General features: G+C 41.0%; 1 protein-coding gene across 1 annotated transcript in view; it reads right to left on the reverse strand.

Annotated features, from left to right (window-relative positions):
- LOC113830447 (probable chitinase 2) overlaps positions 1-10,488 on the reverse strand; it is a 27,401-nt gene extending 16,913 nt beyond the window's left edge. The window contains exon 1 of the mRNA XM_070142654.1: positions 10,393-10,488. Within this exon, the coding sequence (XP_069998755.1) occupies positions 10,393-10,441 (49 nt within the window). The 5' untranslated portion in view covers positions 10,442-10,488. The remainder of the gene's footprint in view (positions 1-10,392) is intronic.
- Positions 10,489-15,000: the final 4,512 nt, after the last annotated feature.

Below are 15,000 nucleotides of genomic sequence, written 5' to 3' on the forward strand. Positions count from 1 at the left end.
TGTACCCTTTCTACTTCCAAACTAAGACACGAAGTTGGGTTTCCAGTCTTGGCAAGTCTTAGCTCTCTCTGTCTTTTGCTCTGTTGGGTAACTCTTGCTAATACCCCCTCCCCCTCCCCCTCCCACTCTTTCTTCCTTTTTCTGTTCTTTAATTTCGTCTATGAGGGTTTTATATTTATCTTTGTTTGTTTGTTTGCTCTTCCCCTCTTTCTGTTTCTTTTTTATTACCTGTATTTTTCTTTCCTTCTCTCTTTCTGTCGCCTTCTCTCTCTCTCTCTCTCTCTCTCTCTCTCTCTCTCTCTCTCTCTCTCTCTCTCTCTCTCTCTCTCTCTCTCTCTCTCTCTGTCACGATAACGCACAAAAAAGAAAAAGAAACGAAAAAAAAAGAAACTAAAAGAAGAAAAAATAAGCACGAACACACACACACACAAATGAAGAAAAAGGAAACAAAAAGAAAAAATGAAAAAACACGAGCACACACACACGCAAAAAAAAAGGAAAAAAAATGGAATTACAGGAAGTCATTCCCCCACCCCCACCCCCCAACTTTTGCCCCATCAACACCCGAAATTTTTTTTTATTTCGGATAAAGTTCAAAGTTGGATTTTCAACAAGAAGGGAAGGAGGAGGAGGAGAAGAAGGAGGGAGGAGGAGGAGGAGGAGGGAGAAGGAAGGAGGAGGAGGGGAAGGAAGGGAGGAGGAGGAAAAGGAGAAGAAGGAGGAGGAGGGAGGAGAAGGAGGAGAAGGAGGAGGGAGGAGGAGGAGGAGGAGGAGGAGGAGGAGGAGGAGGAAAAGAAGGAGGAGGAGAAGGAGGATGAGGAAGAAAAGAAGGAGGAGGAGAAGAAGGAGAAGAAGGAGGAGGAGGAGGAGAAGGAGGAGGAGGAAAAGGAGGAAAAACAGTTGAGTCATGTCAGCCAAGGTCATTTCAGTAATTGAGGGCATTTCATCATGGCATTTGCAGCTGACCTTCTGACCTGAAATGAGCCTCGACTTTTCAATGTAGTTCAATTTTCTTTTTCCTTTTTTTTGTTATGATCTACGGATTTTTTTTCTCTGTTTTTGCGAATTTCTTTCTTTTGCTATTCTTTTTATTATCTATGTTTATTTTTTATTGTTTGTGTTTACTTTTTGCTATTGTTTGTTTACTTTTTGTTATCATTTATGTTTATTTTTGTTATTGCTTATGTTTATCATATCCTATCTTAGCCTTTTTTCCCTCATTATATCCTATTTTCGTCATTTCTCCCCATTATATCCTATCTTCGTCCTTTTTTCCCCTCATTATATCCTATCTTTGTCTTTTTCCCTCATTATATCCTATCTTCGTCCTTTTTTCTCTCATTATATCCAATCTTCGTCCTTTTTCCCTCATTATATCCTTTCTTTGCCTTTTCCCTCCATTCATCCTATCTAATTTCTCAAATTCTATATTCTATCTTCTCCCCTTTTCCTCATCATATCCTATCTTCTCATTTCTCCCCTCCATTCATCCTCTTTTATTCCTTCAATTCCACATTTATCCAGTTTTCCCATTCACTCTCCGCACCCGAGATTCGCCAGTTTCCTCTGCATGTCCTTCTGGGTGTAAGCTCGCTGGCTAGTTGGCAAGGTGCGCCGTGTAGACTCGTTTTCTGGTAAAAGGTCAAACTGTGACGTTTCTAAGTCTGTCACTGCCCTTCACCTTTATTGGATTCGGATTTAGGAAAAGGAAGAGAGGAAGAGAGGAAGGGAGGAAGAGGGAAGAGAGGGTGAGAGAAAGAGGGGAAGAGAGGGTGAGAGGAAGAGAGGAAGAGGGGAAGAGGGAAGAGAGGGTGAGAGGGAGGAAGGAAGAGAGGAAGAGAGGGTGAGAGGAAGAGGGGAAGAGGGGAAGAGAGGAAGAGAGGAGGAGAGGGCGAGAAGAAGAGAGGGTGAGAAGAAGAGAGGGTGAGAAGAAGAGGGAGTGAGAAGAGAGGGTGAGAAAGAGAGGGTGAGAAGAAGAAAGGGTGAGAGGAAGAGGGAGAGGGAGAGGGAGAGAGGGAGAGAGGGAGAGAGAGAGATTGAGAGAGAGAGAGAGAGAGAGAGAGAGAGAGAGAGAGAGAGAGAGAGAGAGAGAGAGAGAGAGAGATTGAGAGAAAGGGAGAGAGAAAAATAGGCAGAAACAGAGAAAGTGAAGGAAGGAGGGAAGAGAGAAAAATAAACAGGAAGGAAGGAAGCTGAAAGACATCACTGTTGAGAAAAAGACTCATTGGCAACTCGCTCTCATTGCCCAAGAGAACTAATTTTGGAAAGAAAAAAAGAGATATAGTCAGTTTCTTAAAAGTGAATATTCATTATACGGACACACACATACACAGAAATAAATGCATATCTATCAGTCTAGACATACATATCTAACGGATAGATAAATAAATGTATATATATATATCAAGTACATAGATACGTAGGCCTATATTTTGGTGCATATGCATGTATGAATATTCATTGGGTCAGACATCGCAAATTTTGACAAACTGAGAGAGAGAGAGAGAGAGAGAGAGAGAGAGAGAGAGAGAGAGAGAGAGAGAGAGAGAGAGAGAGAGAGAGAGAGAGAGAGAGAGAGAGAGAGGTAGATAGAGATATTTTCACGCCCGGAACCGCGCCCAACCGCCAGAGAGAGAGGGAAGGGGGGAGGGATAGAGAGTGAAAGAGAAAGAGAAAGAGAGAGAGAGAGAGAGAGAGAGAGAGAGCGAGAGAGAGAGAGAGAGAGAGAAAGAGAGAGAGAGAGAGAGAGAGAGAGAGAGAGAGAGAGAGAGAGAGAGAGAGACCGAGAGAAAGAAAAAAGAAAGAAAGAAAAAAAGATCAACAATTAGACAGAGATACTCTCCCGCCCGCAACCACACCCACCAGCCCACCCACCTGCCCTCCCCCCCTCCCCCCCTCCCCTCCCCTCGTGTCGAAGGCCTTCCCACCCACGACCGGTTAACCCTTTGAGACCTACCGTGACTCTGCTGCCATAAAGACGAAAGGAGGGCGAAGGAAGTCAAGCGAAGACGCGAGAATTTTCGATGGGAAAGTGTGAGGGTTCGGCTGGGGGAGGGGTGGGGAGGGGGAGGGGGAGGGGTGGGGAGGGGAGGGAGGGGAGGGGAGAGGGAGGGGAAGGAGGGAGGGAGAGAGAGGAAGGGAAAGGAGGGAAGGAGGAAGGGAGGGAAAGAGGAAGTGAGGGGAGGAAGGAGGGAAGGGGAGGAGGTGGGTGGGAAGCGGGGGGAGGTAGGGAGGGAGAGAGGGAGAGAGAGAGAGAGAGAGAGAGAGAGAGAGAGAGAGAGAGAGAGAGAGAGAGAGAGAGAGAGAGAGAGAGAGAGAATAAAAGAGAAAAAAAGACACTCAAATAACACAACCCCCAAAAAAAACAATGAATAAAAATAAATGAATAAAGAAAAAAAGACATTCAAATAACACCACCCCTAAGAAAAAAAAAGATAATAATAATAAATAAAAATAAATAAATAAATAAATAAAATGAATAAAGAAAGACAAGGATCAAAATGAATAAAGAAAGACAAGGATCAAAATGAATAAAGAAAGACAAGGATCAACCACTATACAATGAACTCACCAACAAGTCGTTACAGACGCCTAAATTATTCACAAACCACGCGAACAAGACCCCTTAACAGCACCCTAATTAAACAACCGACCAATAAAGTCGTTCCACGCTAATGCTTTATAGGTCGCAATAACAGCCTGGTCGTAGTATACAGTGCGAACCGCTCGTGAGACGTGTAAAGACCAATTAAATTCGGAATTTCACCTAATTTTCGTGTGTCCTGTTTGTGGACTCGTGGATAGCGGGAATTTGCGAGAATTTGCGGGAGTCTGTTTGGTTATTTTGGGGGGTTTCTAAGTGTGGTTGTTTTGTTATTTTTCGTTTGTTTGTTTAGATTTGTTTGTTTATGTGTTTGTTTGTGTGTGTGTGTGTGTGTGTGTGTGTTTGTATGTGTGTTTGTGCGTGTGTGTGTTTAACCTGACCAGGTCCTAGCCTAAACACGTATCCCTAATTGAACCTCAAGAAATTCTTCCTCTCTCCCTCCTTCCCTCCCACCCTCCACAACCTCCTCCACCCCCAACCCCTCAAATAACCAAAGAAATAAAAAATATATATAACAAAAAGACAAAAAATACACACCACAACACCTGATCTTTACGAGACCAGAAAAAGACCAAACACAACGACGGGTATTTCCCCTTTTTCTCCCCTCACTCCCCGTCCTCTCCTCCCTCCCCTCACCCCCTCCCCATCCCCCCTCACCCTCTCCCTCCCACCCCCTCCTTCCCCATCCCTCCCTCACCCATCTCTCTTCCCTCCCCTCCTCCTCTCCCCACCCTCCTTCAACCCCCTCCCTCCCCACCCCCCACCCTTCACCCCCTCCCCACCCCCCACACCCCCTCCCCACGCCCTTTTGAGCAGCAGACAGCGCCACAATGCGTCCCAAGGAATCGGCGGGGGTCTGGGGGGGGGTCTGGGGGGGTCTGCGGAAGTGTCGATGTCGAAGTCCTTGGCATTTGCTTTGTATTGTGTCGACACAGTGGAGGGGGGGAGCGGAGGGGGGGGTAGAAGGATGGGGTAGGGGAGGGGGTTCGAAGGGGAGGGAAGGGGGATGGGGGAGGGGGAAGGGGGAAGGGGGTTAGAAGGATGGGGGTGGGTGGGGGAAGGAGGAAGGAGGGTTAGAAGGATGTAAGGGGGAAGGGGGAGGGGGAGGAGAAGGGGGTTAGAAGGAGGGTGGAAGGGGGTTAGAAGGATGGGGGTGGGGGAGGGGAGGGAGGAGGCTAGAAAAGGATGGGGGAGGTGGGAAAGGGAAGGAGGGGGTGAGAGAGGTTAGAATGATGGGGGAAGGGGGTTAGAAGGATGGGGTGGGGTGGGGAGGAAGGGGGATTAGAAGGATGGGGGTGGGGGAGGGAGGGAGGGGATAGGATGGGGTGGGGTGGTGGGAAGGAGGGAGGGGGAAGTAGGGTGAGGGAGAGGTTAGAAGGATGGGGAAAGGGGGGGGGTTAGAAGGATGGGGGTGGGGTGGGGGGTAGGAGGGAGGGGTATAGGATGGGTAGGAGGGAGAGGGAGAAGGGTTAGAAGAATGGGGGGAGGAGGGGGTTTAGAAGGATTGGTGAGATGAGGGTAAGGGAAGAGGGAAGGAGATGGAGGGAGAGAGGGGTTTAGAAGGATGAGGAGGAAGGGGGTTTAGGTTAGAAGGATGGGGAGATGAGGGCAAGGAGGAAAGGGAAGGAGGGGAGGGGGAGTTAGAAGGAGGGGGAGGTGAGGGCAAGGAGTAAAGGGATAGGATGGGGAAGAAGGAGGTTTAGGTTAAAAGGATGGGGAGGTGGGTGTAAGGGGAGAGGGAAGAGAAGGGAGGGGATGGGGTATGGAAGGATGGGGAGAATAAGGGAAGGAAGGAGGAAAGGGGGTGAGGGTGAGGATGGGGGAAGTTTAGAAATAGGGAAGAAAGATGAAGATGAAGGATGGAAGAAAAAAGAAAAAAAAAGAGAGAGAGAGAGAGAGAGAGAGAGAGAGAGAGAGAGAGAGAGAGAGAGAGAGAGAGAGAGAGAGAGAGAGATAAAGAAAAGAGAGAGAAATAAAGAAAAGAGAGAGAAATAAAGAAAAAGAATCACAAATTACCCCAAAATAACTACGCCATACCATTTCCTCCACCCCCACCCCCACCCCCCTCCTCCACCCCTCAAAAAAAAAAAAAAAATCATAGCGAATCATCTTTCAAAAAAAGGATTAAGTCCTTGAATACATTATCCAATCATCCACTGGCTTCAAAGAATATGAGATAGGATAAAAAGGAAAAAAAAATAACGTAAATGAAGGATAATACTAAAGGTTAACCTAACCGTTTTGGATTAAATTTGGGACTAAAAAACGGAAAAATATAAAGCTAATGAGACGAAAAATTGATAAAAGTGGAATGAAACAGGAAGCGACGATTGAAAAGAGAAATAAATAGGCCATAAGTAATCCCTTTTTTCTTATATATCTTTCTCCGCTTGTAATTTTTTTTGGAGTATCCTCATTATCATTATTATCATTATTATTATTAACATCATAATCATTCTCATTGTCATCATTCTCATTATCATTATCATCATTATCACTAGCATTATCATCATTATCATAAGCATAATCATTAACATTATCATTAGAATTAGAATTATCATCAATATCATTATTATCATAATCATTATCCTTATCATTACCATCATTATCATTATCATCATTATCATTATTATCATCATTATCACCATCATTATCATTATCATCATTATCAACAATATGATCATAATGATTTCTAAATATTAGGATCAACGTTGATATAATTACTTTTTTACCGATATCATTATAAACAGCATAATTATCATGCGTTTTATTATTACTATTATGGTTAACAAACCGTATAATGATGCTTAGTTTTGCTATAGGAAAAGGAACGAAAAATAATGAAAAATAAAGATGAAAAATGAAGAAAACGAAAGAAAGTACAATGAATCTGTAAGAAAAGGAATGAAAAATAATGAAAAAGAATGATGAAAAATTAAGAAAACGAAATAAAGGACGATTTATCTATAGAGAAAGGAATAAAAATTATGAAAAAGATAGATAAAAAGTTAAGAGAACGAAATAAAGGACAATTAATTTATAAGAAAAGGAACGAAAAATAACGAAAAAAACGAAATAAAGGACAATTAATTTATAAGAAAAGGAACGAAAAATAACGAAAAAAAAACGAAATAAAGGACAAGCAACGGAAAGTGAAAGTGAAAGTACTTTAAACCCGGGTATAAGTTGCCATACCAGATTTCTTTTTTCATTTCCTTTTCATTGACAGTCTCTAATATTCTCCAGTCGCATTATAAGGAGGAATACGTCATTCTTCCCTATTCATCTGCGTGACATTAGATGATTTTACTCTTTTTTCACACAATGGAAAAAAGAGAAAATAGTGACGATGGCAAACACGTTTTCCCTCACCGGTCCCCCGTCCCCTTCACCCCCCCCTCCCAAATTTCACTTGTTTGAGTGAAATTTCGTGAAACTACATAATATAACTAATTGCATGTGTGCGCACACTCGTCACGGTGAGATATTGCAACGGCTACGTAAGCACAGCGTTATACGTTGTAACAAATATATCTATAACGGCAATAAAATACGGTGTGGATTATCGTACCTCTGGCACCGTTACGATATCACTTGCCCAAGCGACACCTGAAAAAACTCGCCGCCGCCGTTACTGTGGAATATCGACTTCGATCGACTTATATTAAAGTCCTTTAGTAGCATATTAATACATCTTGTTTGGCATAATAATACCAGCTTCTTTTCGATGTTATGTCATTAAATCGTCTTATCATTTCTCTCATTTTGACCGTTATTTTCCACGGCGGATATTAATATCGAAGCCAAAACGCATCGATCAGAACGAAAGTTCACAGCGGTTCACTTGCTCTAAATCAAATACTATTTCTCTGATTACCATAGCGTCAAGATCCCTCCTCATATCCGCAATACAGTTACTCAACAACGTCTTATAACCTTAAACAGTTGATTTTACACCAGAACATAATGAGAAAATGACAAAAACAGGTGTATCTACTTCGGCAGGTGGGTGGCCGTGGGGAAACAGGTATACGGTAATCCCCTGTTCTGTCCTGTTTCTCTTTCCCCATCTTCCACTTCTCTTATCTTACTGTCTTTATTTTTATTACTGTATATCGCAACAGTATAAATATATTGAATATGTAAATATTCATAGATACCACATACACACACACACACACACACACACACACACACACACACACACACACACACACACACACACACACACACACACACACACACACACATATATATATATATATACATATATATATATATATATATATATATATATATATATATATATATATAGAGAGAGAGAGAGAGAGAGAGAGAGAGAAAGACAGACAGACAGACAGAGAAAGTAAGAGACAAACAGAGAGACAGAGATACATTTCAATGTAAGCACGTCAAGTATATGCATTTATGTATGTATGTTAATATGTATGCATGTATGCGTGCATGAATTTATGTATGTATATACCTGTATATGCATTTGCCTATTTATCATTTGATAATTTAGTCAACATAATTATCAACAAACATATATATGCATGTATGTACGTGCACGGGCGTGTGTGTTAGTCTACAATTAATTTACGCACATGGACGTATTCTTACAAGACAAATACGCATACATAAGCGCCAAGGATAACCCCGCACACTCCAGAACACAATGAGACAATGGCGACCTACAAAAATCCCCCCAAAATGAGTTATTATTTTTTTTCCCTTCCCTTAATTCCTCTTAACGGGAACTGGCCGTTGGTGAGATGGCGAAGGAGGGAAGGAACCTGCTCGGGCCAAGGTTATCACACTCGGGACAGGATGGCGGGGGGGGGGGGTGAGGGCTCTGCAGATACACTCGCACACACACTCGCGTATATAGTAGTGTGTATGTGTGCATGTATGTGTATATATGAATATATATATATACATACATGTAAACACACACATACACATACAAACACACACACATACGTATGCATACACATATGCGTATATACATATGTGTGTGTGCGTGTGTGTGTGTTGTGTGTGTGTGTGTGTGTGTGTGTATGAGTGTGTGTGTGTGTGTGTGTGTGTGTGTGTGTGTGTGTGTGTGTGTGTGTGTGGGGGTGGGTGTGTGCGTGTGTGTGTGTGTGTGTGCGTGTGCGTGTGCGTGTGCGTGTGCGTGTGTGTGTGTCTGCGCATGTGTGTATGCGTGTTTAATATACATATACATATACATACATACATAGGTGTATGCATACTTGTATGAAAGCATTAAATCGCGGCGACGCCTGAAGAGAAAGAGAGAGAGAGAGGCAGAAGACTAAAGAAAACGGAACTGTATTTCATGTTTCGTTGAAATCACTCGGCTCTCTCTCTCTCTTTTTCTCTCTTGCTCGCTCGATCTTCCGCTCTCTCTCTCTCTCCTTCTCTCTTTCTCTCTCGCTCACTCGATTTTTCGGTCTCTCTCTCTCTCTCTCTCGCTCGCTCGATCTTTCGCTCTCTCTCTCTCTCTCTCTCTCGCTCGCTCGATCTTTCGCTCTCTCTCTCTCTCTCTCTCTCCTCTCTCTCCTGTCTCTCGCTCTCTCTCTCTCTCTCTCTCTCTCTCTCTCTCTCTCTCCTCTCTCACTCTCTCTCTCTCTCTCTCATCTCTCTCTCTCTCTCTCTCTCTCCTCTCTACCCACACTCTCTCTTTCTCTCTCCCCCCCTCTCTTTCTCCCCCCCCTCTCTTTCTCTCTCCCTCCCTCCCTCCCCTAGTGACTCACCCCCCTCCCCTCCCGTTCCTTCCCCTTCCCCCTCCCCTCCTTCTTCCTTTCTTTGCTTTCATCTTTGTTTTAGCGAACGAGGGAACCGTAAAAGAGGTAATAAGGATAATGCAAGACAGGGTTCAAGGTTCTTCTAGGTTCTAGTGTAGCGAGCAGAACCTCAGGGGCAGTGAAGGGGAAACCGGAAACGAGATTATGATTATAGAGCATTAAAACTTTAAGACCTTTTTTGGGGGGGAGATAGTGTCATGCTCTTCCGGTGGTGATGGTGGTGATAGTGGTGATGGTGATGGTGATGGTGATGATGATGATGATGATGGTGATGATGATGATGATTGTGATAATGGTGAGTATGGTGATGATGATGGTGAGTATGATTGTGATAATGGTGATGATAGTGAGCATGATGGTTATGATGATAATAAAGACGATGATGATGGTGGATGTATGTGGGTAGCTGTGATGGTGGTGGTGGTGATGATGATGAAGGTGATTATGGTGATGAGAGTATGATGCTTATGATGATAGTGATGACGATGATGGTGGTGATGATGATGGTGATGATAATGATGATAATGGTGATTATGACGATGATGATAATGGTGGAGAATGCATGTGGGTAGCGGTGATGGTGATGCTGGTGATGGCGATGGATTTTGGTGAATATCATAAGCATGAAGACGTTGATGGTGATAGTGTCAATGAATTTTGAAGAACACCATATTGATGATGACGATACGCACTGAAAACTATACACTCATTTACGGTCACTTTCAAATAACTCCATTTCGCCTCCCTATGTCTCTCCCTCAAAAATAGAGAAAGAGAGAGAGAGAAAAAAAAAATAAATGGGGCACAGTGAAATTCGAAAGTTGAAAATCCAATTCATTTTGGCCTACTTCACCTTCGCTTTTCAACATTAATACCATCTCTCTTTCAGTCGTACCAAAACACCACTTAACGAATCTTTTAAAAATATATATACACCTCTTGAGAGAGAGAGAAAAAATATATATATTCACTTACTAAGGGCGATTGCCGCGAGAGCGAGGAGAAACGCTACCTTCCCCACCATGACTTGAACGACACTAACTTACTTTCGCTCTCTCTCGCAGATGCCAGGGCCGCCCGGAAGAGAGGGGGGTTGCCACTTACCCCATTCCAGACACCTATTTATCCATTTCGTCAATGGAAATGTAGCACAAGGAAAGAAAGAGAGGGTGGTCGCGAAGAAAGAGGGACAATGATGAAAGAGATTTTGTTATTGTATTGTAGAAATTAAATGGCGATTTTTTGAAGATAAGGAGAACGCCAAGAGATAACGGGAGGAGGGGAGGGGGTGGGGGTAAGGGGGGGGGGCTTGCAGAGGGCAAAAGGAGGTAAAATTTGATATTTAAACTTTTTTTCTTTTTTTTTTCTTGGGGCATTTCCTAATCATTCTTTTAATTATCTACCTGGACATTTAGATATGTACGATATGTACACGCACATACATACACAAAATATACACGTACAGATGCGTATATGTAAGTATTTATGCAATGGTGTGCATATATGTACGTTTGTATGAATATATGTATGTGTCTCTCTATAAGTCAACTTACGCATAAGTGTGTGTGTGTGTGTGTGTCTGTGTGTGTGTGTGTGTGTGTTTGTTTGTCTGTGTGTGTGTGTGTGTGTGTGTGTGTGTGTGTCTGCGTGTGCGTGTGTGTGTGTGTGTCTGCGTGTGCGTGTGTGTATGTGTATACATGTGTGTATGTGCTTGACAAACACAATACACACCAAGACTTACTCTTAAAATCCCTAGAATTTAATCACTAATTAATCCTAAATCTTATTAATCCCATCCCACATTTATGCCAATCCTATTTTCATTTATAAAAAAACAATGACTTTGACCTTATTTACTTTTCGATCACTTCCGAAAATGAGTAAAGAGAGAGAGAGAGAAAAAAATAAAAAAAGGTATGCTAATGAATGACGTCATCAACTTGAGGTCAAAAGCAGATCACGTTTTCTTTGGCGAGATTTTAATGCCCTTGATAATTTCTTTTTAAATGGACGAATTGATGGAATAATGATTTTTGGGGATTATTTAATTAAAACGAAAGGGGGTGGGAAGGAGTGGGAGAAAGGGTATTTATATCTCTGTTTGTATGTCTCTCTCTCTCTATCTCGCTATGTGTCTATGTTTCTGTCTCTGTCTCTGTCTCTTTCTCTCTATGAGTCTATGTCTGTCTCTGTTTATCTGTCTGTCTTTCTGTCTCTCTCTCTCTCCCTCCCCCCCCCCCCTCTCTCTCTTTCTCTCTATGTGTCTCTGTCTTTCTTTCTCTCTCTCTCTCTCTCTCTCTCTCTCTCTCTCTCTCTCTCTTTCTCTATGTCTCTTTCTCTCTCCCTCCCTCCCTCTCCCCCCTCTCTCTCTCCCCTACATGCATACATAGACAAACAGTAACAGATATAGCAGACAGACATAGACAGATACAAACAAAATCATATCGATCGTATACAGATATAGACACATACTTCATACATAACAGTAACAAATATACACAAATATAGACAGATACAGACAAACACATACAGACAGTAGACGGCAGATACAAACAGACACATACATACAGTAGAAGACATATACAAACAGACACATACTGACAGTAGAAGACATACAAACAGACACATACAGACAGTAGAAATATACAAACAGACACATACAGACAGTAGAAATACACAAACAGACACATACAGACAGTAGAAGACAGATACAAATAGACACATACAGACAGTAGAAGACATACAAACAGACACATACAGACAGTAGAAATACACAAACAGACACATACAGACAGTAGAAATATACAAACAAACACATACAGGCAGTAGAAGAAAGATACAAACAGACACATACGGACAGTAGAAGAAAGATACAAACAGACACATACAGACAGTATAAATATACAAACAGACACATACAGACAGTAGAAATATACAAACAGACACATGCAGACAGTAGAAATATACAAACAGACACATACATACAGTAGAAGAAAGATACAAACAGACACATACAGACAGTAGACGACAGATACAAACAGACACATACAGACAGTAGAAGAAAGATACAAACAGACACATACAGACAGTAGAAATATACAAACAGACACATACAGACAGTAGAAGAAAGATACAAACAGACACATACAGACAGTAGAAGACATACAAACAGACACATACAGACAGTAGAAGAAAGATACAAACAGACACATACAGACAGTAGAAGAAAGATACAAACAGACACATACAGGCAGTAGAAATATACAAACAGACACATACAGACAGTAAAAGACAGACATAAACAGACACATACAGACAGTAAAAGACAGACATAAACAGACACATACAGACAGTAGAAATATACAAACAGACACATACAGACAGTAGAAATATACAAACAGACACATACAGACAGTAGAAATATACAAACAGACACATACAGACAGTAGAAATATACAAACAGACACATACAGACAGTAGAAGAAAGATACAAACAGACACATACAGACAGTAGAAGAAAGATACAAACAGACACATACAGACAGTAAAAGACAGACATAAACAGACACATACAGACAATAGACGACATATACAAACCGACACATACAGACAGTAGAAATATACAAACAGACACATACAGACAGTAGAAGAAAGATACAAACAGACACATACAGACAGTAGAAGAAAGACATAAACAGACACATACAGACAATAGACGACATATACAAACAGACATGCAGACAGTAGATATATACAAACAGACACATACAGACAGTAGAAATATACAAACAGACACATACAGACAGTAGAAATATACAAACAGACACCCACAGACAGTAAACGACAGATACAAACAGACACATACAGACATATCAGGGGAGTACAGTATTAAGCCTCGATTCAACCCAAGACAACGAGAAGACAATACCATTAGGAACAATAACAATAAAAAGTCTCATTAAAAAAAGACTCCATTTATTACATGCAACACACAGGAAAAAAATCGCATGTTTTTTTATTTATTTATTTAATCATTCATTATCATTATTTTATTTATTTATATTATTTTTTTGTTATTCAAGTTATGAAAAAATGAAATTTTGGTGAATTCTATCCATATGTATCTTTTTTCATGCGATATTCAAGTAAAAAAAACAAAAAAACATGAGAAATCTAGGTTAATTTTATAAGTATTTGACACAAATTATTATTGTTATCATTATTATTATCGAAGCTGGTGATGAAAGCCAGATAGATTTTGAAACTGTTGTCTCATTTTCAATAAATTTATTGTTTTTTTTCCTATTATTATCATTATCGTTTCAGTGTGACTTTTATCTTTGTTAGGTCTATTGTCATAATTATCATTATAATCAATCTCATCATTATAACTGATATCATTATCGTTACTTTTATTACGTTATTCTTCTACTTATTATACAGTTGTTCTTGCTCTGTTTTTATATAAATCAATATAGATTAACATCATTATTATGTATCATTACTATTATTAATCTGTAGATGTAGTTCAAGATAAATAAAGTTCACAAACACCAAAGGTCTAGAATTAAAAGTTCATCCCTAAGTAGATTTTCCAAGTCATCTATCTTTTTTTCTTTCTTATTTCCGTCTTTCGATCTTGACCTCTTCACGGACCTCTATGACGTCAGAGGAAATGCCTGGTGACGTCATTGGTACGTCATAAGTTGAAGCTCACTGATAGGCTGTTTTGCTTCCTCGTTTTCTATATAGAATATGGTAAAGAAAACGAGAATTAGAGAGATCCTTGTTGGAAAGAAAGTAAAAAATGGATAAATTATAGTATTTTTGTATCTTATGCTATAAGTATATATCTAAGATATAATTGTAAAGTGAGTGATTATAGTAATTATTATGATACGGTAAGTACGTGTGTAGAAAACCATAGAAATTTCAGATTCAAAACGTGAGTTCAGAGGCAGTTGAACTATGAATGGGAAGGTTAACCTCGAAATTTAGAGCAGTTGCATTTCTTGTTTTGCTTCTCTCTCTCTCTCTCTGTGCCTCTCTCTCTCTCTCTCTCTGTGTCTGTGCCTCTCTCTTTCTCTCTCTCTCTCTCTCTCTTTCTCTGTTTTTCTCTATCTCTCTCTCTCTCTCTCTCTCTCTCTCTCTCTCTGTGCTCTCTCTCTTTCTCTCTCTCTCTGTGCTCTCTCTCTCTCTCTATCTCTCTCTCTCTCTCTCTCTCTCTCTCTCTCTCTTTCTCTCTCTCTCTCATTCTCTCTCTCTCTCCCTCTCTCATTCTCTCTCTCTCTCTGTCTCTATCTCTGTCTCTCTCTGTCTGTCTCTGTCTCTGTCTCTCTCTTTCTCTCGCTCTTTATTTATCGTCTTACCCATCAATGACTCTATTTATTTACAAGAAAAACAATTCTTATCTTTCCACAGGCATTTCTCTCTCTTCTCTCCCGTCTGTCTTTCTTCTCCTCCTCTTCCTTCCTCTTTCTCCACCTTCATTCCCCTTCTTCTCATCTTCTTCCCTCCCCCTTCCCTCTTCGTCTTCATCTTTCTTCTCTTCTTCCTCTTAGCTCTCATCTTCTTCCTCTTTCC

This window comes from Penaeus vannamei, chromosome 29, assembly GCF_042767895.1.
Source record: "Penaeus vannamei isolate JL-2024 chromosome 29, ASM4276789v1, whole genome shotgun sequence".
NCBI classification, from domain to species: Eukaryota; Metazoa; Arthropoda; class Malacostraca; order Decapoda; family Penaeidae; genus Penaeus; species Penaeus vannamei.